This window comes from Sycon ciliatum, chromosome 1 (assembly GCF_964019385.1).
Source record: "Sycon ciliatum chromosome 1, ocSycCili1.1, whole genome shotgun sequence".
In the NCBI taxonomy this organism is placed as follows: domain Eukaryota; kingdom Metazoa; phylum Porifera; class Calcarea; order Leucosolenida; family Sycettidae; genus Sycon; species Sycon ciliatum.
This window is the reverse complement of record NC_088643.1, coordinates 13,189,181-13,215,249: the sequence shown is the minus strand read 5'-3', so window position 1 is coordinate 13,215,249 and position 26,069 is coordinate 13,189,181. Positions and strand designations below refer to the sequence as shown.

General features: G+C 48.3%; 1 protein-coding gene across 1 annotated transcript; it reads left to right on the top strand.

Annotated features, from left to right (window-relative positions):
- Positions 1-8,880: 8,880 nt before the first annotated feature.
- On the top strand, positions 8,881-10,503 carry LOC135813551 (E3 ubiquitin-protein ligase TRIM56-like). Its single transcript, XM_065326670.1, has one exon. The coding sequence runs from the start codon at positions 8,881-8,883 to the stop codon at positions 10,501-10,503; it is 1,623 nt and encodes a 540-aa protein (XP_065182742.1).
- The last annotated feature ends 15,566 nt before the right edge of the window (positions 10,504-26,069 follow it).

Genomic DNA, 26,069 nt, shown 5'->3' with positions numbered 1-26,069 from the left:
TACTGTAGTCTCTTGACGTGTTTGTCTTTTTGTGTTTTCGCCGGGGGAATTAGCGGTGACGTTGCACATAGAACGGCAGTGTTGCATCACTGGACGACCCTGCCTCTGCATCTGATTTCATGTCCACAGGATCTGGTGCAGATACACCAGACAGTCACTTCCTGTAAACACGCAAACAGCAAAAGAAGAGATCCCACAAATCAGGAAAACCATTGTGGAAAATATCGAGTAGATCATACACCATTCAATAATCTGGAGTAATTACAGTGAGACAAACACTTCAGTGCTCTCTCTCTCTCTCTCCATCCTTCCAAAATACCCTGTAACAATTCCCTAGAATTATTTTATTTTATATTTTCAGGACATCATTCTGAACATAATAACTTCTTCCATGGGTCTTCAATCACCACGGAGGGCGAGAATAAATCTAAGTCATGCAGTTTACGGGAGGAGCGTGCTGTCATGGATATAGAGGCTGATATTATTGTGCCAGCGTGAGGGCAGAGACAGAAAGAAGACACTGATTTCTTGAACAACTCACCTACATATAATCGAATCCACAGGGAGCGCTCGTACTTTGATCCATCAGGACGCGAAGAATCTTCAAAGCACTCTCAAACACGGAGTTTTACAGTGGGCAGCCAATTTCACAACCATTATGAAGGCCCTCGACGACTACAGGAGATTTGTAGAGGAAAGAACAAGGAGTAAAGAGCGACAACAATCGCTTGAAGAAAAAGCAAAGAAAAACTGCTCTCTCTCCAGTCATTTAGATGCTGTTGCCTTTGACAACTGGTTCCATCCAGAGGACGCGACTTTTGTTTGTCCCCAGTGCTCTCCGTTGCTATGCGTATCGAAGGGGCCGTGACGTCACACTTAACAGCCCCATTGTGTATGTACGCCCTGACCTGCTGACACTGTGTCCATGGTGACAGGGAGTCGTGCACGGGGTTTGTAGATGTACGACTCTCTGTATCATGGTAGGTCTGCCGGACCGCTAAAGTTTCCGTGCAACTGGCTCATATTCATATCACGGGCAAAGAAATCTTGTCAATCCACACTCACAGTCAGTGCAGTACTAGAGTAGAGAGTAGAAGAAAGTTTCGGAGAAATGCAACTGCTTGGGTGATGTGTTCGTCAGAATCTAGTCGATACCATAACCTATGTATCAGATCCTACCCTGGTTCTGGATTTCCTGACCGATACTGCATGACTGGCCATATCTGGTCTTACCTCCACTCAGAATCTCCAGTAGCTCTATTGACCAAGAAGAGAGGCAAGCGGTCCGGTTGAGAACACAAATTTGTGGAGGAAATCGAAATGGCGACCGCTGCTGGAGAAATAGAGGAGGACCAAGCCATGGCTGGTTTGAAGTGTGCTTCATGCGATCAGCCGCCAAGGGACGGTAGGCTGATTCAATGTCTGCACACACTGTGTGCGCTGTGCGTTGAACCACATATCAAAGACGACAACACCATTCATTGTCCTAACTGCGCGGCTATCACACCCTCTCCGGGACCTGGACGATCTCAGTTACAAACGCTACCCAGAGCTCCAATGGAGAACAGTGCTGTTGCTAGTGCCTATTCTTCATGCAGCACTAGATCTGCACGTGCTGTATGTTGGGAATGTGATGAGGAAGAAGCAGCTACGTTCAAATGCCATGACTGCTCCATGTTCTACTGTACGCTTCATGGAATGGCCACCTGAAATCCAAGTGTGGCAGGAGTCACAGAACTGAGCGTATTTGTGAAGACGCAGCAGCCAGCAGCAACGGATCAGAGCAGAGATCCCATGCAACCAGGTGCGCACTTCATCTTACCTCCAGCCTTTCATGGTACTGTATCCAGTGCAAGGAATTCCTGTGTGAAACGTGCAAAGCTGTCAGCAAAGTCCATATTCAACATGCTGACCAAGTACTGACAATAGCCCAGGCTGCGGGGGATGTACGAACAGCATTACAGGGGAGAGCATCCCACCAAGCTTCAGACACCCTGAGCAAAATTGGAGATGCTCAGACAGCCGCTAGCACTTCGGCTGAAGTTCTCAAAGAAGCGTTTAATGCTGTGTCTACTCAGATCACAGAGGGATTTACCAAATTGGAGAAGGCATTGAAAGCGCGATGTGATGAGTTGCTGCAAGAAGCCCACGCCGGGTACTGGAGGCAGTCCATTGTTGTGGAACGCCAAGTGGAGATGTTACGACGGAAGAGGACGCGCCTCACACGAATGCTTGATTTGGCCAAGGCTGACACTGAGGATATTGACATTCTCCGACTTCATCCGTGGCTCCTTGGCAAGTTTGCTGATGAGGAGAAAGAGACCATGGAAGAGCGGCCACTGGCCAACCTTGAAGTTCAAAAGTTCAGCTCTGATGGCTTTGATCAGGAAGCGGAAACCCTACGAAGAATGGGCGGAATTGTGAGCAGTTGCGAAGACCTGGAAGACTCTGCATCTGCAGCGGCCCCGAGTGCTGTGAATTACACATTTAGCCGCCGTCACTGTCACGCTGATCTTGTGTTATCCAATGAAGATCACACATTCCAAAGGGTGACACACTCTGCCTTTCAATCTGCCTGTGCACAACCCTTTATCCAAGCTGGAACAGTAGCAGTGGCAAGATTCCAAGTCGACTGTTCGAAGGGCAAGAGCCTTAGACTTGGGGTTTGTGATCCATCACTATTAACCGATGGAAAACAGAACCAAGAACACGAAGTGACTGCAGATGGAACTACGGAGCACGGTTTCCAAACTGGAGACATCATTCGGGTGACAGCTGATCGCCAGACACATACTTTGTATTTCATCATCGAATCAAGCAGAGAGAAATGGACTTTAGTAGATAGTCTCCACAAGGACGGTATACTTGCGTTTTATGGCTGTACAAGTACCCGGTTAGTGCAGCTGACACTACTCCCACCATGAATCCCTACCAACCTGGTTAGTCTGCCCTCTGTCAGCAAAGTCACCTTGCACAGATTATCAAGTGCAAATATCTAGTACTACAAAGAAACTCTTTAATTAATTTAATACCGGTATGATCCCTTCTATACATAATTGTATGTGAAGCATTAGAGACAGCCGACCAGACTGCTGCACTATCTCCTTGCAGTGCAATACTTGTGTGTGCGTGCGTGTGTGCGTACGTGTGTGTGTGTGTGTGTGTGTGTGTGCGGACGTGTTTGCGTACGTGTGCGTGTGTGTGTGGGTGGGTATGGGTGTATGTGTGTACGTTCTAGTACGTGAGAAACTCGGCGATCTCAGCACCTCAGTCGTTCAGCTATGCTGTGTACGTCTACTCCTTCTTTTTGGCTTCCAGTAGAGTATTGACCTCTGGTACTTTCCAGTATCAGTCGCAGTCGCAAAATTCAAAGAGCGCCACTAACCTATGACTGTACTCATGAGTGGACATGCTAGGAGCCTGGACACACCCATGCACCGCTACTGCAACTGCATTCATCAATCAACCTTTCTCTTTGCATGTTCAACGAACTAAATTACTTCTTTTCTCTGGACCTGCTTGACTTGCTAAGCTGATACGATCAATTTTGTCTAGAACCAAGTTCATATTTTTGCTTCTTTGCTCTCCAGAGCTTGGTGCCCTCTTCTGTTTGTTCTGTTGTCTTCTTCTGCACCACCCCATCACCTTTTCCCCATTTACAATGCTTGATTGCGACGCGAACATTGAGACCTCCAGTCGATCGAATTTCTCTCAGTACGTCGGCACGTGCTCCCCGCAACGCCTTTGTCTTGTTATACGTTGTCATCTACATTTATCCCAGTAGGGCTGTGTTAGAAAGTAAAAACAAGAAAAAGAAAAAACTAAAGCACCGGCCGCCTATCATAACTTGTTACTGCAGTAGTCCACATTGTAATTGTAGGCAACCGTTCCTCTCCCATCTCTTCTTTACCATTTCCCTGGATTTATTTGAACCTTTAATCTGCATAGAATTGTCTGATGATTGTCTCGGCATGACACCTTTAAAAGCCGAAAAAAAGATTCGAGTTGGACATCTCTCTATGTGTACCTTTGTACACAAGAGAGAGAACGAGAGAGAGAGACAGACAGACAGACAGACAGACAGAGAGAGAGAGGGAGATAGATAGAGAGGGAGGGCGAGAGAGAAAGGGAGAGAGATAGATAGATATAGAAGAGAGAGTATGTTACACTTATCAATATGGGTAAGTCTAACAAATGAGGACTGAGACTTTAAGCCTGAAAGCAGGTGCATAATTTAACAAGCAGGTGGTCAGTATATAGTTTATGCGAGAGAGAGAGAGCGAGAGCGAGAGAGACAGACAGAGAAAGAGAAAGGGAGAGAGTGTGAGAGAGAGAGAGAGAGAGAGAGAGAGAGAGAGAGAGAGAGAGAGAGGGAGAGAGAGAGGGAGAGGGAGAGGGAGAGAGAAAGGGAGAGAGATAGATAGATAGAGAGAGAGAGAGAGTATGTTACATTTATAAAGACAGGTAAGTCTAACAAATGAGGACTGAGACCTTTAAGCCTGAAAGCAGGTGCATGATTTAACAAGGAGGTGTTCAGTATATAGTTTATGCGAGAGAGAGCGAGAGCGAGAGCGAAAGAGACAGCGAGAGACAGAGAAAGGGAGAGAGGGAGAGAGAGAGAGATAAAGAGAGAGAGAGATAAAGAGAGAGAGAGAGAGAGAGAGAGAGAGAGAGAGAGAGAGAGAGAGAGAGAGAGAGAGAGAGAGAGAGAGAGAGAGAGAGAGAGAGAGAGAGAGAGGGAGGGAGAGAGAGAGAGAGAAAAAGAGAGGGGGGAGGAAGCTGTGTTGCGACTCCGAGTTTCACGTTACGTCACGATCATCAGGCACCTGGTGGCTCCAAAGCAGGAAGCCTGAACAATAAATACATGTAATATGGGGTCAGGCGAGAAGAATTCTGTGGGGAATCATAGAATATTAGTCTGGTGCAGGCGAGCAGTTGCTGGGAGCTACGGGGCAGCAGACATTTGTACAAACTTGAACATTATTTTTACCTTTGCAAGTTACTTACTTTACTCGGTTGGTTGAAGATTAAGCATGAGGATGGCGCTCGGAACGGTAGCAGTCAGGCTGGTCACATCTTCCTCGTTGACCATGGCCCATGGGCCTTTATGAACATGAACACACAATGTACTGCATTGGTGTTGATGCCTGAGAGTGTCTGTATTCGAACGATTTCCAAACCCGGTCGGCGGTGATATGCTGCCTCGTTTTAGGACAGCCACGGCACTAGAACAACTCCTGCAGCCCAGTAACCAGGCTTAAAGCTGCTCAGCGAATTTTCTTGTAGCTCAATTCCATGGCCATTTATTTTGATGTTTCCTATAATTATTTCACCTGATGATAAGTCATGAAAGTATACTAGTGAAAACTTTCAAAATGTTCAAGAGCCTGAAGTGTACGTGTGTCCTACGCATGCAGTATTTATTTATTCATTTATTTCGTCATCATCACGTGGCAAGCAATGCCAATATTGAATGAGAGAGGGGTGATAGCCAACCACGGCCAAATCAGGAAAAGAAAAGTAGTAGACATACATGTATAAGAAAGAAGAAAGAAAGAAGATAACTCAAAATCATTGTGTTCGTTTGAGGGATTATGGCATTATAGTCAGTATTGAGTAGCGACTCAACTTTCGTCTTTGATGTTTTCACTCCTTTGAGCATTTCGGATACCCTTCGGCAAAAGTGGATAGAACTGAGAATCTGAGATTTCTGGACTGAATGTACATGTAGAGTACGGAGGTCATGATTCAAAAAGGCTCCGTAAGTAGAGCAATGTGCCGCATTACATTGTAAAAGTCATAATCTAGAATTCGCTTGGGCGCTTCTTGCAGACAGTTTCATCTTCATCGTTATTGATTTGTGAACAGGCCAATCTCAAGTATAATTACACTCACAAACTGCTCTCATTCAATCGTGAAAATCAAATCCTGAAAAGACAAATTCGTATCAATTTAATTTGGGAACACAGAGCACAGAGGACAGTTCTGGCACTACAATTATAGTAGACATAGCACATGTACATTACGTTTTTATCATTAAAAGTATACGGCCATCATGGAGTACGAAGTCAGTAGTCATTATTTTAAAACCAATTCGAGAGAGCCTTCTGTAGGGTTCGAGGGGAGAATTTGTCGATTTCTTCGCCAAAACAGTGATATTGATGTCCTTTGAATGCAATCGTGGATAGTTTATCCACACCACGCACACTGTGGGCAAGTGCATTGTACACGGTACTGTATTCAGTGCAAGGAATTCCTGTGTGAAACGTGCAAAGCTGTCAGCAAAGTCCACATTCAACATGCTGGCCAAGTACTGTACTGACAATAGCCCGTGCTGCGCGGGATGCACGCCGGAGAGAACATCTGAACAAGCTTCAGGTACCCGGCCTGAGCAAAATTGGAGATGCCCAGACTGCCGCAAGCACTTCGGCTGAAGTTCTGAAAGAAGTGTGTGTGTGTGTGTGTGTGTGTGTGTGTGTGTGTGTGTGTGTGTGTGTGTGTGTGTGTACTTGTGCGCGGGAAACCTGGCAATCTCTGCACCTCAGTCTTTTAGTTATGCTGTGTACATGTATTATCTTTGGCTTCCAAATGAATTCTGGCACTGTCCAGGATCAGCTGCAGGCACAAATATCTGATCTATTAGCTCAGCATTGTGCAGCTTGGTCTTTTCCTTTGCAGCTTCGGTTTGATGATGTTCACTACAGCTCCTTCCATCAGCTACTTAAACTCCCTCCATTGTTATCCATCGCATATAGGTCAGTTTAATATCCTTGCTTAGTGCAAGACGATACGCCGCCCCTCCGCTTAAACAAAATCAACCACAAGCAACCGGATGCATTACAGCAGCGGCTCACAGAAGAGGGCATGGTTGGAAACTGTGATCTCCGTACACTCACTGTCACATTAATAATATTCATCTGCCAACCCCCAGCTTGTGATAACGAATAACGATCGCACATTCAGGACGGGACGCGGAGATTCCTATCAAAGTGCCTGCGCCGAACGTTTCATTCAAGTTGGAACAATGACAAAGGCGTGGTTCAGATTCGACAAAAGTTCTTACAAACTGTCAGTAGGTGTTTGCGATCTACTGGAGTACTCTTATTATTTATGTCGAGAAAGGGCAGTGTCTTATGTGGGGAGTTAGAAAAGGGCAGTGTCTTATGTGGGGAATTAAAAAAGGGCAGTGTCTTATGTGGGGAGTTAGAAAAGGTTCGGAGGAGGAGACACCATCATCGCAATGGCCAATCACCGGAAGAACGTCTTGTCCTTCCAAAGGGTGTTCACAGGTGGGAAATGGGTTGGTGATACTGAAGTACTGCCCTCTGTGAAGAAAGTGTGCTTGCATTCTATGGCTTAGCGGAAATAGACAAATATCATCCGCAACAGGTGCAGCTTACAATACTGCTCCCGTGATGGCACATGTGAATACATGGTTGTAGTTTGATGGCTTGAAATTGCGGCCATCTTGTGAAGACAAACAAGCTGCCTCTCACTTAGTCCTCAGCTAACACAGATCATATCCAGTTACTGTCAGTGTTATCAACTACATGACTGCACTATGTAACTCTGTCCATGTTTTCCTGGCTCTGCTGCTATTCTTAATTAACACGAAGAATGCTTACAAATATAAATCGCTTTGGTACTTTCAGTACCCTGCTTGTACCAGGGATTCATACAAACCCGTGTTGGACGACCGGCCGTTTTTCACCATCTATCCTTGATGGATCATTAGCTCAGCTATTCCTCCTGAGCATTGTGTAGTGCAAAATCTCAAAGCAGTATATTCACGTACAAGCTTGGATGCCCGCATGTCATGGCAGCCTCAGGTCGATGCGAGCATCTCCAAAGCCAACAAGATAATCGGAACCCTTTGGCGGACACGAAAGTCTCGAACACTTGCCATCTGGGTGCCGTTTTCCAAGGCAGCTATCATGCCGCACCTCCTGTACGGGTTCGTTGCGTTCAGCTCAGGCCCTACTCAGAGGCAGGGCAGGCACAGACCGATCGGTTCCAAGTAGCACAAAACCGTGGGGCAAGAGCAGTGTAGGGTCGGCCATGCTTCTCCCCTGTACCAATATCAAGGAGCAGTTTCACACCATCTACCCTTTCCTTTTTTCCTTTTCTTTTTGGGTTACATTTTTCCTTTTTCTGGTTTTCTGGGTTTGCATTAAATTTGCGTTGCATTTTCATCCATTGTGTTTCTTTTGCCCGTAAAAAGAGGCTTCGCATATGCGAGAGGTGACGTCGCGGAAAAAAAAGTTTCACACCATCGCAATCGGTACTCCTGATGAGGTACTGACTATAGAGAAGGCGATTTTTCACCATGGCTGGTTAAAATTGCCCGCATCACATGCTTATTGGCACTATGTCATCGTGATTGTGAAATAATAATAATAATAATCCATCACGGCATCAGTCCCTCCGCCACGTACATGTACCGTACAGACATAATAATAATATTATTCTTTTCATAATGCCGTGACCATGGTGACCTAAGATAGAAGACAGGTAAACTACGGCACGGATTTTCCGAATAGAACTCATACTGTACCCCGCCTTACTACTGTCATGTGCTTGGTGCAGCTTTAGTCTGCCGCCGCATCGCAATCTGATTTCTGTATCCGCTCGTTGGTCTTGCGAAGAGTACGTACGATACAATGTAATCTCCCGGTGCCTTGCTCATTCCGGTGCACGCAAGTCAGAACAGCAGAAGCCTGAGTTGCGAGCAGATCCTTCCCTTCCTTGGCTAATGTACTCTGAAGTAGGTAAGGGTACCTGGTTTCCCGAGCGATTTTCTGTGGTCTTCCACACGGGTCCCGAACTACATGTATAAGAAGTGAGACTGCCTAACGTATGGATCAGGGCACAAATAATCAAATGGCGACCTCTGCAGCAGAATTTGAAAGAGAGGAGGATGAGGACCAAGCCATGGCTGGTTTGAAGTGTGCTTCGTGTGATCAGCCGCCACGGGACGGTAGGCTGATTCGATGCCTGCATACACTGTGTGCGCTGTGTGTTGAACCACATATCAAAGACGACAACACCATTCATTGTCCGAACTGCGCGGAGATCACGCCTTCTCCAGGTCCTAGGCGATCTCAGATGCAATCGCTGCCCAGAGCTCCAGTGGAGAACAGTGCTGTTGCTAGTGCCGATTCTTCATGCAGCACCAGATCTGCACGTGTTGTGTGCGAGGAATGTGATGAGGAAGAAGCAGCTACGTTCAAATGCCACGACTGCTCCATATTCTATTGTACGCTACATGGCAAGGGCCACCTCAAGTCGAAGTCCACCAAAAGTCACAGAACTGAGCGTATTTGTGAAGACCCAGCAACCACCAGCAACGGATCAGAGCAGATATCTCAAACTAGTAGATGCGCGCTGCATCATAATGCAAGTTTCGAATGGTACTGCACCGAATGCAAGGAATTTCTGTGTGAAACGTGCAGAGCAACCCACAGGAAAGCCCATGTTCAGAATTCAGACCAAGTGATGCCCATCGCTGATGCTGCACGTAATGCGCGCAGAGGATTGGAGCAGAAAGTATCGGAGCAAGGCACAAAACGCCTGAACATAATCAGCACTGCTCAAACAGCAGCCAATGCGTCAACCGAGTTGCTTGGCGAAGCGTACCGTGCTTTGTCTGCTGATATCACTGAGGCGTTCGCGAAGTTGGAAAAGTTATCGAAAGAGCGCTGTGATGAGCTGCTGAGAGAAGCGCACACGAAGTACTGGAAGCAGTCTAGTGTGTTGGAACGTCGCGTCGAGAAGCTGAAAAGGAAGAGGACACGCCTTACACGAATGTATGGTTTGATTAAGTCCAGCACTGAAGACATCGATTTCCTGAGACTTCATCCTTGGTTACTGGGGAAAATGTCTGAAGAGAACAAGGATTCTGAGACGACACAGCCGTTAACTGGTCTTGAAATGCCGATGTTCAAGTCGAATCGCCTGGACGCTGCAGTCGAGGTTTTCCGGAAGATTCCAAGCATAAAAGCAGCTGATGCGGACCCTGAAGACTTTCAGGCTACCTCCAATGCTATGAATTACAAGTTCAGCCTTGGCCAATGTCCCCCACAGCTGGTGCTAACGAACGACGATCGCACTGTCTACTGTAAGGACAAGGCCTCTAGAGGTGCGTGTGTCGAGCCGTTTATTCAAGTTGGAACAGTAGCAACGGCAAAGTTCCGTTTTCACCAGTCAGCCTACACAAACTCAGTGGGTGTTTGCGATCCGCTAGAGTACAAACATAATGCACTAGAAAAGCAAAAATGTGAGGTTATGAATCCCTATACTGTGAACTTCTCGGCGGGAGAGATTGCCACGGTGACAGCGGATCGCCAGAGGCATATCCTGTACTTCCAAAAGGAATCTGCACCTGGTGAGAAATGGGTTGCTGAGAGCCATCTTTGCAAGGAAGGAGTTCTTGCATTCTATGGATGCATTCATCGTGACCAGTGGTCTACCTCTATCAGTTCGCTTACAGTACTGCCACAGTGAAGTTCGATATTACCCATTACTGAAACAGTGTCAACTGGTATGGCAAGAGTTGGTAATTGTGCAAGGTCCTATTCTCCTGTATAATTGTTTCCACACACAATGGCGCGCATCCTTTCCCCGGCTGGGTTGTACCCTGTACACATAGCTTCCCACATTCGCGCATAGCACCTTATGCTCCGTTAGCCTGGGTAGCTGCTTATGTACCCATATTTGCCGTAGCTGGCCAGACCCTTTATTTTAAAACTATCTGTCTTTCTCTCTCCGTCTCTCTCTCTTTCTCTCTCTCTTTCTCTTTCTCTCTCTGTCTGTATGTCTCTCTCTCTCTCTCTCTCTCTCTCTCTATCTATCTCTATCTCTCTCTATCTCTCTCTCTGTCACTCTCTCTCTCTCTCTCTCTCTCTCTCTCTCTCTCTCTCTCTCTCTCTCTCTCTCTCTCTCTCTCTCTCTCTGCCTCTCTCTCTCTTTATCTCTCTCTCTCTCTCTCTCTCTCTCTCTCTCTCTCTCTCTCTCTCTCTCTCTCTCTCTCTCTCTCTCTCTCTCTCTCTCTCTCTCTCTCTCTCTCTCTCTCTCTCTCTCTCTCTCTCTCTCTCTATCTCTATCTCTCTCTCATATATATCTCTCTCTCTCTCTCTCGTTCTTTCGTTCTCTCTATCTCTCTCTTCCCTCGTCACAAATGTCGTCCACAACCTTCGTCCTTGGCTTGATGTGAGTGATGAGCAATGGGGTTCAGAAGACCCAACAATTGGTATGCTGTGTTATTGCACCTGTGCCACCAAGCATAGCGTGTGCATGCATGCAATTATCACTCGCCATTTGGATGCGGACATACCCATACTGAGTTATCATGTCTAAGAGTGGAGTCATTCGGTTCGTTAGAGTACTCAATGCTCACAGGATTCGGTGAAACCATACATGTACCCTCATACCTCGGTTATCCGGACACCGAAGTTACTGGCACTTTGGTTGACTGTGCACCCTTTGGGCGAGTTTCAGTGGAAATATTACTTCTCTTGTGTAATTCAATAACCTATAAGGAGTAGGGTCCAGCGGATAATGCCGGCATTATATTCGCCATTATACGACTATCCGAGCATCAGAGCATTATGGAGCATTAGAAAGGAACAAATCGAGCATTATGTGAGGTTCGAGCGGCATAACGAGTTTCATAGTGGATAATATCGGGAAATACCAGGTTTTTGGCAACAAGCGGCTACAATCATGATCATGAGGTGTTGTCTGATGATTGGTTTTTGCCATGAAACTCTGAGTAACAACGAAACAGCCCTATTTTACTCATTTTGTGTTCCTCTTGCGTAGACTACTGCGCTCAGCCCATTCCGGGCATTTGAGCACTATGCATTTTTCCGGCGCATGACTTTGTGATTGGGTACAGACACGTAACGTTATAAGTTATAACACCTTTAGCACTAACGCTACATAACTATTGCTACATAAAAACGTTATGATTGTACCGATGTGGTCGGGTAAATGTATACAAGCCATTTGTGAAGCATGCCCAACTGAGGCCGAGGCAGCTCAAGTGACACAAATCCGGAGGAATTATTTACGAGGTTTCTTTTACTTTTAGAATAATGGAGAGCTATGGAGGAGACATTCGCGAAGTGAATATCAAACAGACAAAGAAGAGTTTTCTAGTTGTGCCAGATGCTCTGGCGATAGCATCTCGAGCGATACTGAAGTAGACACTGATGCATTGCTAAATTTGGACCAGGATGAAGGAGCGGCAGCACAGAAAGAGCTCGTTCCAAAAGAACTGCCTTTGCCGAGTCCAGCTTAGGAGGCTCGAAAAGAACTAGAATTTCTCATGGACTCAGTACCAAGTCGATTGCTCAGCAGCGCCTGTCTTACTTTCCTATTCACTCACTTTCTCTCTTGGCATTTTGATTAGAAAACATAATATTATGTCACAGTGAGACTACGATGTGTTATACTCCGAGCCAAAATTTCATGGCTCTGCGATGACCAGAAGCGCCATATCAAGCAGGTGAGTTTTTGACGTGTTGCTTCGCACTGCGACTTGAGTTTTACGACTTTCGAAAAATCAACTTCTTGTCGCAGGTAAACAGCGGCTCGCCTCTCGCCAATAAAGCACCGCATACCAATCAAAACTAATGGAAGCACACACAAGGCTTATTGTTACTCTGTACTGGCCGTCGTGGAGCGTTAGCAATTACCTAATTTCAGACCCAGAGTGAATTTGACGTGCACTCTAAAACGTGTCCGGTTTGGAGCCACCTCTGATTTGAACTTTTTTGAAGCGAAAAATTGGGCAACTTGGAGGCACTGGGTCAACACAAAGGAGTGGCTCAGTTCGATTGACTCTGGCCCCAGAGCAAACTTCAACATGCCAGTTTCCTTCTCCAAACATATTTCGAGTGAAAAATCAACGCTGATGATCGGTTTGGGTCTATACAAATTTGGCTGTCAAAGCGTCCCGGTATCGAGCCGTCCCCTCTACATTACGTTTTTTATCATAAAAGTATACGGCTATCATGGAGTACAAAGTCAGTAGTCATTACAGTCATATGTTAAAATCAAGTTGAGAGAGCCTTCTGTAGGGTTCGAGGGGAGAATTTGTCGATTTCTTCGCCAAAACAGTGATATTGATGTCCTTTGAATGCAATCGTGGATAGTTTATCCACACCACGCACACTGTGGGCAAGTGCATTGCACACGGTACTGTATTCAGTGCAAGGAATTCCTGTGTGAAACGTGGAAAGCTGTCAGCAAAGTCCATATTCAACATGCTGGCCAAGTACTGGCAATAGCCTATGCGGCGCGGGATGCACGCAGGAGAGAACATCCGAACAAGCTTCAAGTACCCTGAGCAAAAATGGAGATGCCCAGACTGCCGCAAGCACTTCGGCTGAAGTTCTGAAAGAAGCGTTTAGTATTGTGTCAACTCAGGTCACAGAGGAATTTACCAATGAAACGCCTACAGGCATGTTACCTTCGGCACTGTGTGTGTGTGTGTGTGTGTGTGTGTGTGTGTGTGTGTGTGTGTGTGTGTGTGTGTGTGTGTGTGTGTGTGTGTGTGTGTGTGTGGGGAATCTGCCCGCAGTGGTTTCGACAGATGCTGAGGGAAACCACCGGAGGAAGGTTGACGACTACCAGGAAAACATCAATGCCAAGATTGATGCAGTGGCGGACGCGGAAACGGTAGACGAGAAATGGAATGCGATGCGGGACGTGGTGACGGCGGCAGCTGCGGACACTCTCGGTCATCAGAGGAGACGGCAGCCTGATTGGTTTACGGAAAGCCAGGACGGGCTGCGGCCACTGCTGGACGCGCGCAATGCATGCTATCGAACATGGATCACTAGTGGCCGGAATCAGGAAGAGTATTCGCGCTACCGTGTTGCGCGCACGAGGGCTCGCGCTGCCACCCGAGCTGCGAAGAATGATTGGTTTGCTGCCATGGCACAACGTACTGAGAAGGGGCGCTTTGACTCGGCGCGCATTTGGGCCGGTATCAAGACCATGCAGACGGCTCGGCGAGGGCTTGTGGGTGTAACTGCAGTCGCTGTGCGGGACGAGAACGGAAATGTCTGTAATTCACCGGCGGATCAGGGCCGCACATGGCACCGTCACTTCTCCAAGGTTTACAATGTTCCAACCTCGTATGAACCTGCGACTGTTGCCACCATTGAGCAACAGGAAGTGTGTGAAGACCTCGCCGATCCACCTACTCTGGAAGAGCTTAGGCAGGCTGTGCGCCGACTACGGAACGGAAAAGCAGCAGGAGGCTCTGGAATCTTACCGGAACTGCTGAAGGCTGGTGGGGATGGCCTCATGATGGCACTACTAGACCTTGTCCAGACAGTGTGGAATGCAGAGCGGGTGCCCCAGGAGTGGGTGGACTGCCAGCTTGTCCCGATACCAAAAAAAGGAAATCTATCCAGTTGTGACAATTGGAGGGGCATCGCTCTTCTGGAGGTGGTAGGAAAGGCTGTTGCTGGCCTCGTCCAGACAAGATTGCAGCGGCTCGCGGAAGACATCCTACCAGACACGCAGTGTGGATTCCGCAAAGGCAGATCTTGTGCGGACATGATCTTCGCGGTGAGACAAATATCTGAGAAACTATATGAACATCGCTGCTCTGGTTTCATGGTTTTTGTTGATCTACGGAAGGCCTATGATTCCGTCACCCGTAAGTGCATGTGGGAAATTCTCCGGAAGGCGGGCGTACCTGACAAGCTGGTTACCATTATCAGCTCATTTCATACCTCTATGTCTGCAAACCTGTCGATCCCGGGCATCGAGGCCGAGCCTATTGAGGTGCAAAATGGCCTTCGACAAGGTTGTTGTATGGCCCCAGTATTGTTCAATATATTCATGTGGGCAGTATTCCAGCTGTGGCAGCGTGAGGTTGCGGACATACCTGAGATTGGACTTCCCGTCTCCTCTAACTCTGGACCGTCTCTCCTTTTCAAACGCCAGAAGACTGACACAATCAACATCCATCGTGACTGTCAATTCGCAGACGATTCGGCACTTATTGCTACAACTCACCATGGTGCCACACTTGCGCTCAGCCGGTTCATGGACGTCGCAACTCGCTTCGGCCTCACCATCAACCTATCCAAAACCAAAGTAATGGCGGTCGGCTTCGGCATTTCTCCGGAGGATCGTCGTCCATTGGTGGTTGGCGGGGAAATTGTCGAGAGTGTGCATGACTTTCGCTACCTAGGCTCCATCATCCATACTGGTGGCCGCACCGCAGTGGACACTCGGTCCCGAATAGCGTCAGCATCTAGGGCATTCGGAGCATTGCGTCGATCTGTCTTTGATGATGGCGATCTTTCACTGGCAACGAAGCGAATGGTGTATGATGCATGTGTGGCTTCTCTTCTCCTTTACGGAGCGGAGTGTTGGGTACCACTGAAAAGCGAGCTTGCGGCGCTGTCCGCCTTCCATCTTCGCTGCATTTCCGCAATCTTAGCCCTCGGTAGAAGAGACACCTGGGACTTCCACATCAACAGGAAGACCATTCTGGAGGCCTGGAATCGTCGAGATCCAGTGGATATTACCACACGTGTTCTTCGCCGCCGTCTGGAGTGGCTAGGCCATCTAGCTAGGATGGACGGCGATAGAACTCCGCGCCAGCTCCTGTTTGGTGCGCTCCTTCCGCCGAGGCCGGCTTGCGGTCCTCGGAAACGGTGGCGAGACTCTGTCAGAGCTGACCTCTCCGCAGTGAACATCGACCACACGGAATGGTACGACCTCGCCCAGGAGCGTGGGAAATGGCGCAGTGCGTATTCCGCTCAACCAGTACCGCGATCGGCTCAGCGTGACACTTCTGTGCTCTGCGATGTTTGCCAGCGTACTTTCGCCCACCAGAAATACAAGAATCGCCACAAGTGCCTGGCCGAGAGGAGGAAGCCCATATCTGAGCAGTCCGGCAGCCGACTATGTAATGCGTGCGGGAGATGGTTCTTGAGTGCTGGCGGGCTAGCTTCGCATAAGTGTCTCTCCAACTCGGCTGCTGAAGTGGCGTCGGTCTCGGCTGTGGCATCGGCAGACTCGGTCCGGAAACAGCGGGTTGCCCTGCCCTGCTGCAGAGCGCATTGTCTCGGCTGCGGTCGCTGCTGCAAGTCATCCCGTGGTTTCGACCTGCATAGCTGTGCTAATTTCCTGTCCAGGAAGTAGAGCGGCGTTTCTGGGTCCAATGCTGAACTCAGTGCTGTCGACCCCTGCACAGGGGACACGTGACCATTTGATGGCAGTGTTACCAAGGACCAAGGTGTGTGTGTGTGTGTGTGTGTGTTGCTCTCTGTAAGTCTTCCTCTCCTGACTGTTTCTGGACATCGTGAGACAGGCCTGGGCGGCCTGGGGCCTCCCCAGCCGTCCAGGATAACGTACTGAGGCGGGAATATCGGCGGCGGACTTGGTCGACGATTTTTGATGTCGACACTCTTGTCGTCGTCCCGTTCTCAGATGCCTTCGCGAGGCGTTGCGAGCCCGCGAGTGGTGACATCTACAGCACAAAGAAAACGACAGCATGGATTATTCAGCATTGGCTCTTGGAACGTACGCTCTCTGGTTGAGAGTGAGGGCCACATTCAGACGGCTGCAGCGAGTGTGTGTGTCACAGTGTGCGTGTGTGTGCGCGCGGGAAACCTGGCAATCACTGCACCTCAGTCTTTTAGTTATGCTGTTTATATTATTTTAATATCTTTGGCAGAGCGTGTGTGGGCAGGCGTGTGTTTACCGCCATATTGCCAGGTGTGTCTTTACCACCATATTTATCAACCATAAGTACAGCTGCAGTGGTGTTTTCAACTTCATTCTCCCGAGTCAAGCTCCATATGAAGACATCCAAGAAGAAGATTGCCTGATGAGTCCAGCGGGGACGAAACGTACGTCGCAATCGAGCTATGTCGTTGCTGTGTCATCATCTATGTGCCATGCGCTACTTGATGTACCAGCCTGCTATGTCGGATACCGCCAGCCATGCATCGACCAGGCGCCAGGCGCGAACTGATGGTGGTGGTGGTGGTGAGAAGGAGAGCTCTGTGCCAGAACTTTGCAGCATAGAGAGCGTGTGTGGGCAGGCGTGTGTTTACCGCCATATTGCCAGGTGTGTCTTTACCACCATATTTATCAATCTCTGGCTTCCAAATGAATTCTGGCACTGTCCAGGACCAGCTGCAGGCACAAACATCTATGAGCTCAGCATTGTGTAGCTTGGTCTTTTCCCTTGCAGCTTCGGTTTGATGATATTCACTACAGCTCCTTCCATCCGCTACATCGCATATAGGTCAGTTTCATACCCTCGCTTGGTGCAAGCCGATACGCCGCCCCTCCGCTTCAACAAAATCAACCACAAGTAAACGGATGCATTACAGCAGCCGCTCCCAGAAGAGGGCATGGTTGGAAACTGTGATCTCCGTACACTCTCTGTCACTCTATTTCATCCAGCAGCCTTTTTCTTCATTGAATGATCAATTCGTTTCTTCAGAATTCCCAACCTCCATGCCCTGATGAAGTCTGATGATGCCCAATGGGCGAACTATTGGCAAAGTTATCTATTTGGTGCAGCTGAGAGCCTGTTGCCGGAATGGCGGTTATTTCGAGTGAGTGATCAATTCTTTCAACCTTTTGTCCATATCACCACGTGACTTGCTAAGCCGACGCAATCTGAATGGCCATTGGAAATGATACAGGAGATAGTGGATACTGTCTGGCAACCCCCAACAGTGTAAATTAAAGATTCAGCCTTCGCCAATGCCACCCTCAGCTTGTGTGAACGAATGACGATCGCACATTCAGGACGGGACGTGGAGATTCCTATCAAACTGGATCCATTGTTATTAGGCATTATGCCTGTTTTTGGTTTCCAGTATGAATAAAGTATACAAAATGTCTTCTTTTTTGTTTTTACTATTGAACACTCACTGCATGATGAACTAAAATGAGGAAAAGAACTCGACACAATGGTACATATCCAGCAGGACGGAGTGGGTGGGACCTGTGAAGCTCAGCCGACCAAGGGTCTCAGCATCACAGCTGCACATGTGCACCAAAGGAAACAAAATGGGGAGTGGAAGGGCGGGGAGGGGAGCAGGAGAGCAAGAACTCTAAGGGTAGGAAAGAGAGGAGGGGGGGGGGGGGGGTAGGAAACCAGGAAACTTGTTATTCCAAGATATGAGTGCAAACAAGTACGCAAACAAGTACAAATATAGCAGTATCAAGATCATGATGCTGAGGCGAAAGTAGAGGCTGATTGCCGTGCAGATTTGACGAAAGATTAGAGGAGAGTTAGAGAGAGATAAAGACAGATGGATTGGGAGTTTGATGAGAAGGGAGTGCTCCGAGAACATGAACAGGGTCGTACTGGCAGTAGCCTAGGGGGCGATGTCCGTGGCCAATGACCAACCCGACCGTTTCAGGTAGCGGTAGGTCTGAACCTTGAACTGCTGCATCCCTTTGGCAGACGGTGCATCGCGGAGGAGAGTGGCTGGCAGTTCATTCCAGGCTTCGATGAGGCACTCCGGGAAAGAGCGCAGCGCAACATTGCACGATCTGGCAGGTAGGGCTGTCTGGAGTTGAAGCTCGTGCGCAAGGTTGGCTGCCGAGCGGCGACGTGTGGCAGGCGCGATGGCGGGTGCGATGGCCCTGGCTGGGCGTGTCGCTGCAAGAGCTGGCGGGCTTGCGATGTAATGGAGCTTGTACAGAGTTGTGAGGCCGGCCACACGGCGCCGCAGGGACAGAGTGTCCATTGCAGCCCCTGTCCCAATCAGGGTGAGGGCACGATGCTGGACTCGGTCCAGCTGTGAGAGATGGGTAGCCGCAGCTCCCATCCATACAAGTGGACAGTACTCCATTAGAGGCCGAATGAACCTCCGGTATGCTGTGGCCCGGCCCGGTGGGTCCAGGACATGTCACGCCTTCCGGAAGAAACCAATTCGCTGTGTGGCACGCACTGCAGTTCCTCGAAGATGCTCCGAGTATGTTAGATAGGCATCAAACGTCACTCCAAGGAGCTTCAGCCGCGAGCATTCTGGGACCGCTGTACCGTTGAACTTGATGGGTGGTGTCTCCCAGGGTCTGCGGTGGCGGGACACAGTCATGGCCTGTGATTTCGTTGGCTCAAAAGTGACGCGCCACTGAGCACCCCATTCAGCAAGTGCATCCACACCAGCTTGGAGGTTGCGGCACACTTCTGTCACAGCATGTGGCGTTGGGATGTGGGCATAAAGCGTGGTGTCAACTGCGTAAACAGCCGGAGTGATCCCTTCCGGTAGGACGTCGCAGGCGTCATTCACGTACAGCAAAAACAGTGTGGGCCCAAGGATGCTCCCTTGTGGGACCCCAGCATCAATCTTGTATGGTTCTGAAGATGCTCCGCCGACTACTGCCTGCAACTTCCTGTCATACAGGTAGTCAGACAGCCAGTTGAGGAGGGGACCAGTGATGCCATATGACGCAGCCTTGTGGAGCACGCCTCGGTGTGAAACTTTGTCGAATGCTCCTGCTATGTCGACAGCCAGCACGCGGACTGCGCCACCACGGTTGACTTCGGAGACCCAGGAGTGGTTGAGAGACGTGAGAAGGTCAGATGTGCTGATCTCCTGCCGGAATCCGTACTGGTGGATGGACAGAGCCTTTTCATGCTCAAGATGATTGATTATGGCATTGTTGACAATCTTCTCCATGACTTTGGAGACAACAGATAACAAGGACACAGGTCGGTAGTTCTTAACAGCAGAATGAGATTGCTTCTTGTGTATCGGGACCACACGGGCTACTTTCCAGAGAGAGGGCTGGACATGACACCGAAAACAGAGTGAGAACAGCTTGGCAAGTGGTGAAGCCAAAACTTTTGAGCACTGCTTCAGAACTCTGGCAGGGATGCCATCGGGTCCGGTAGCCTTGGTTAGATCCAGCTGGCGGAGCTGGCGCTGGACTGTCGCTTCCCGAAATCGGACAGTTGTCAGGGCAGATGTACACCTAGGAGGAAGGTCAGGAAGGTCGGAGTGCTGTAGATCTTGATCACCCAGACTGCATTTGCTCGCAAAGAATTCTCCAAAGCAAGTAGCCTTTTCCTGGTTGGTGACATATTCTCTACCCTGGGCATTGCGTAGGACAGGGATAGACGAGCTGCGGCCAGAGCCTGCAGCTTGCTTCAGGAGTGACCACCATTGCTTGTTTCGCAGTGATCCATGTTTGAGCCGATCTCGGATACGGGCAGATTCTGCCTGCTTTGCGAGACGAAGGCAATTGGCAGAGGCTCGGACTTTGGCATTGTAGTCAATGAGTTGCTGGTGGCAGGTGGGGTGTCTCCTGAGACGGTTCCATGCATTCTTCTTTGCCTGGGTAGCGGCTGAGCATTCCGGCGTCCACCAGGATGGATCTGTTGGTTTCGTCGAAAGTTCTTTGTGTGGAATGAAGCGATTCATGCCTTCCATGACAACAGCGGTTACTGATCTGCACGACGCCTCGGGGTCTTCTGATATATCCCAGTTTGCTGTTGAGTAGAAGTGCCGAAGCCGGCCCCAGTCTGCCTGAGCATACCTCCAAACGCGCCGTTTAGTCGTTGGTTCGCGGAGTTGGGTGGCATCAAAAGTGGCCACAACGGTGGCATGGTCTGATGCTCCAATGGGGTCCAGTACATTTACCACCACTGAGGTCTCCAAGAAGTCGCTGAGTATGAGGCCCAGGGTGTTCTCACCACGTGTCGGTTGTGTAACGTGCTGGTGGAGCCCCTGGAACGCAGAGAGTTCTTCCATGTATTCACCAGCCGGTGTAGTCTTCGTGCTGCATAGCCAGCTTTCATTATGAACATTTAAATCCCCGGCTATCACGACGCTGTTCCCGAGGGATCGAGCTTGATCCATGACTGAGTCAAGATACTCAAGCAGAGAGACATCTTGTCCAGGGCACGACCCGAGTAGTAAGTATAAAGCCGGTTCTGGGTAATTTTTCACCTTTGACCTTTGGGCCAAATAAGGCACACTGTGTCGGTCGTGCTTGGTCTGGCCCCGGGACTCCCCCAGGGTTTGACCTTTGACCTTTAGGGTTTGTAATTATCCTCGAATAGGAGTGGGTATAAGAAGTAGATACATTGTTGGATAATGTTTCATTATGGAGATGATGATGTGGGGTGAAGATGGATTTTGAATTTCAGATCTTACGTACCTATCTACATGAAAAGAGACTTCGTGAAGAAGAAGAAGAACAAGAAGGAGAGCAAGAAGAAGAAGAAGAAGAGCAAGAAGGGAAGGAAAAGCAGTGTCATCATCTTGATCATGTTGTTCATGAAGGAAGATACGTATGTTCTTCTTGTGGACTTGTCATGGATGTGGTTTACTTACTTGAAGTACCTGAAGTTGATGTGCATCAGAGATGTAGTTTGATGAAGAAGCCTTACGCTGCGCATGAGCGGTTATGTGGTGTGGATCGTCATCTTTTGCATTTTCTTTCGAAAACTGAACTCTTATCCGATCAGCTTCGTGTACACCCTCTTCGAGAGCAGATACGTGCGATGAAGAAGTCCTGTTTGTACAAGAGTATAAATTATGCTATAGCATTATCCTGTATAGTATACGATACGAATGTGGATGCATTACGTAAACTGCATTCCTACTTACCTCATAGCAATGTAGCCTGGTTGAGGTTCAGTCGAATCATGAAACCTCTTCCTCAGCATTTTCCACTCCTATACGTACTGCATCTCATGGAGTCGACTAGGATGGTGTCTTCATTGCAATTGTCCACGTTGCGTTCGAATTTGCTGCTTTTATCTCCATCTGATATATCTCTTATGACATCATTGATTGATGCTTATTGCTGGGAAACCTATTCACTCGATCACGTGATCCAGAACATGCACACGTTTGACTGTGATCTTCTTTCCATACTGTACCAATTCGCCAAGGTGGCGGTATCATGTAAGGAATCTTTATAATGAGATATGATTTTGGCGGGCACGATGCTGATTGGTCAAATGTTTTTGGCGGGCTTAATGCTGATTGGTGAAATGTTTTTGGCGGGCTTGATGCTGATTGATCAAATATTTTTGGCGGGCTTGATTGGTTGACACATGCAATCAACGGAATTCCGCCACCTTGCAGTTGATTTTCCCCATTTCTCTCCTCATCAATCCCTACTTCTCTTTGTACATACATCTACATCTACTGTTCTTTCAATCAAATGAACCCCTCGATAGGCACATTGCCTTTGGGTCATTTCATAATAATAATAATAACATATCTTATCATTTCAATCCACATTCCTCTCTGGCTCGTATAAATACGAATGATTGTCTGCAGTTGAGTCATTCGTTCATCGAATACAGTGCTGACGAGTTGTCCTGACTTCACTTCCTAGAAGATGGCTTCCCTATACGAGCGAAGGATGAAGAAGAATTCCGCTCTTCCTGCTGACCCTCCTCGAGTTGTGCTCTCTTCGAAGCCAGTGCCGGCTAAGCGTCGCTATGCATCACTTGCTCCTACCAAGCTCCACAAAGAGATTGTGGTGGATGGGTTTCAGGAGGACATGCAGCTGTCCTACAAGTTATCGGGTAAATCCTTCTACAAACCTGGATATAAGATGTACTTCCCTTCAGGAGCTCTGCCAGCCTGTGGCAGTACGGCAACGGCTCGCAAAGATGCTCAAGGACAAGTTTACATCGAACTGAACGAGTCCACTGAGTTCATCATTGCGAACTTGATCAAGACGTGTCCATCGCTTCGTGACACTCTCCGAAGTGGACGTGTGGAGAAGATCAAAACCAACTTCTATACATCACGTTCGTCCGACGGTCAATGTCGGGTGTACATCAACGGTGAAAACAAGCTAGTCCCGACCAGCTCGTTTGAACTGGATGTGGAACAAGATGTATTCATCTACCCCGGGGCAGTCTCCCTCGACACTGACGAGCAAGTGATGAAGGTACGTCTTGCTGTTGCTCCAATCATCTGCATCAACGTGGAACCCAGATGTTTTCATCGTGCTCTGGACGCACACATGACACTTTCTATCACGGAACTGAAACAGCTGACTGAGAGCTTCACATCATTATGCAGTGTCGTCGTCCAACAGGACGATCAGCTGGTAGAGACCTTCCAATAAGTCTTTAATGAACTGCCTTCTTTATCACACAGCTGATCATTCATTCTTATTCTATCCTATACTATCCTATACTACTTTCTATGGCAATACCTCATGATACTCATTAAAAAAAAAAAAACTTCTAAAGAACAAGTATGGGTGGTGTTTTGTTGAGTAGTACGTCCACGGAAGAGTGCTGCCTTGCCTCTTCGGACTCTAGTATCCCCACTGCTACTAGTGGAGAATGGGTTGCAGGATGTGAAAAGAATGGAATTGGGAAAGATGAACCAGGGTGATCTCATGTGAACACCATCAATGAATGCGTCATTCATGACAAGATCAATCATGTCAAGGTTCCATCATCTGTTTTTGGCGGGCTTGATGGTGATTGGTTGACAACTTTGCATTTTCAACCCACCCCATTCTGACTTGTATAAATACGCATGCTTGGCATGCAGTCGAGTCATTCCTTCACCCGATACAGTATTGATCAGTTGCCTCGTGTCTTCGCATTCTAGGAAATGAATTCCCTTTACGAGAGATGGTTTCACGTTGCAAAGAGTCTTAACGGATCGGCTGATCACAAGACTCACGAATGTCAGGTGTGTCATCTGCTAGTACGAGTTGCTGACCATGTTCTTGCAACATACGCAAAGGATGAAGGTGAATGCTCGGAGACTCGTCATGCCTTTGCCATTGACCATTTGTTCGTTCGTGATTCGACATTATTTCACGCGTGGACATCTGCTAAATATATCGCTATGAAGAGACCTGACATTCTCAGGTATGATGCGAGCTTTACTGTTGGTGATGGTGATCGTGAACAAGCTGAACGACTTGAAAGTTGCCGTGGTTGGCAATCACCCACTCTCTTTAACATTGGCCGGTGTTTCCACCGAGTCTTGAGATGTTGTAATAAATAATAATAATAATAATAATAATAATAAGTTGCATATGCGGCATCATGGAAGGTTTATGGAGTCATGCATCAAACGACGTCGTTGCCCTGGAGATGACCTTGGCATATTCAGTCACTCTGTTGGACATGCTGGCACGGAAAGGCGATCGTGCGAAGGTGTTGTTAGCACGAGATTTCCTCATGAAACACATTCATAATCAATCGAGAAGGAGGATGAACGGTCGACTCATCAACACGATGACTGTGGCCCTTGTTTGTTGTGCATTGCCTGTTGTTTACCTGTTCTTATGAGCATCATAAAGATTTATTTGAGAAAGAAAATATTTCCTATCATAATTAGTACAGTGTGTGTGTGTGTGTGTGTGTGTGTGTGTGTGTGTGTGTGTGTGTGAAGATGGCGTACTGGGCTACGCATTTCCATAGGAGTGATGGTGACGAGGCCTCCCTCAAACACATGCAAAGCATGCGGAATGACATTATCGAGATGCAATCGGTTGTGGGGAACGATGACACCGAAAACACCTTGGTTCATGATGTGGAGAAACTGAAAGAGGAGAAAGCCGATGAGAGCAAAGTGGAAGATGTGGAAAACAGATCTACGCGCTACACAGATCAAGCCATAGCAGCTGATGAGCTGCACGTTAAAACAGACGGATCCGTGCCCATGGATGCTAACCTCGACATGAACGAACATTCAATCTGTAATTTGGCGTACGACGATAGCTCTTTGACATGTGCTGTCCCTGCCGGTTGGGTCAAGAATGAAATCCGTCAATCCTCATCGAGATTGCAACACGACATCGACGCTGTGCGCAAGATGAAAGGTCCTCGTGGTGATCGGGGCTTGGGATGGCTTAGCGGAGGTGGTACGCCACTGAACTCTGTAGGGAGAAACGGTGACTTCTATGTGGATGCAACCGCGCTCATCTTGTACAAGAAATTCAGCTCGGAATGGATGGCTTTCGGTCGGCTTCGTGGACCAAGAGGTGAAGCTGGTCCACGTGGAGAACGTGGATTGATCGGTCCTGAAGGTGAGACTGGACCTAGAGGAGCTGATGGGCAAGGTGGTGAACGCGGTCAAAAAGGCGATCAAGGAATACCTGGTCCAGAAGGTCCCAGAGGTAAAGTTGGACCACGTGGAGAACGTGGATTGGTCGGTCCTGAAGGTGAGATTGGGCCTAGAGGAGAAGATGGACAAGACGGCTCACAAGGTGAACGTGGTGTGCAAGGTGATCAAGGAACCATAGGCCCCGTCGGTCCCCAAGGAACCATCGGTCCAACTGGTCCTCCTGGAAAAAGAGGTCCCGTGGGCCCCCAAGGAATCGTCGGCCCCATAGGTCCTCCAGGAGCCAGAGGTCCCATGGGTCCGCAATCAAATCAGAACCTATCCGATCCGTTTCATCTACTACCTCTCATTCGGAGAAACGCCTACCTCTACATATACTCTCATCCTAGCAGATTTGAATCCGTCAACAGGGTGAGCAGAAACAGATACAGAGGGGGAAATATCGTTGCCTTGAATGACAAGAGAATCATCGTGAACGGCATCGACATGTTCCGAGACGGTCACTTCTACCTCAACATTTCACAACAACAGCAAGTTTCCATTAGAGAACGATTCGTCAATCTGTTCACGACAACATGTCTTTTGCAATGTTCCAAGTAATTCAAGTGGACGCACCTGACCCTAGAAACATGGCATTGAAGGCATTCGACATCGATACTGTCGGAAATTTCAGCTTGGATAGTTTGTACGTGTTGTTCACTGCCACCCACATAAGTGGCAACTACTTCACGGGTTCCGGCTATTCATCATTCAACCTACCCGTTTCGTCTTTAGCGAGCCAATTATCGATGGCTTTGGACAAGCCTGTGTCGAGCATGACGGATCTCTTGGGTACAAAGTGTGTCATAAGTTACGCACGGAATTCAGAAGGCCTATTCACTCTACACGTAAACTCCATTTTGATACATTCCAACTTAGACACTGACCCATTTTCCAGAACCAATGGAATCGAAGATTGCGATTATGGCATTGGTGGCACTCAATTCTTCAACGGCACTACGTCAA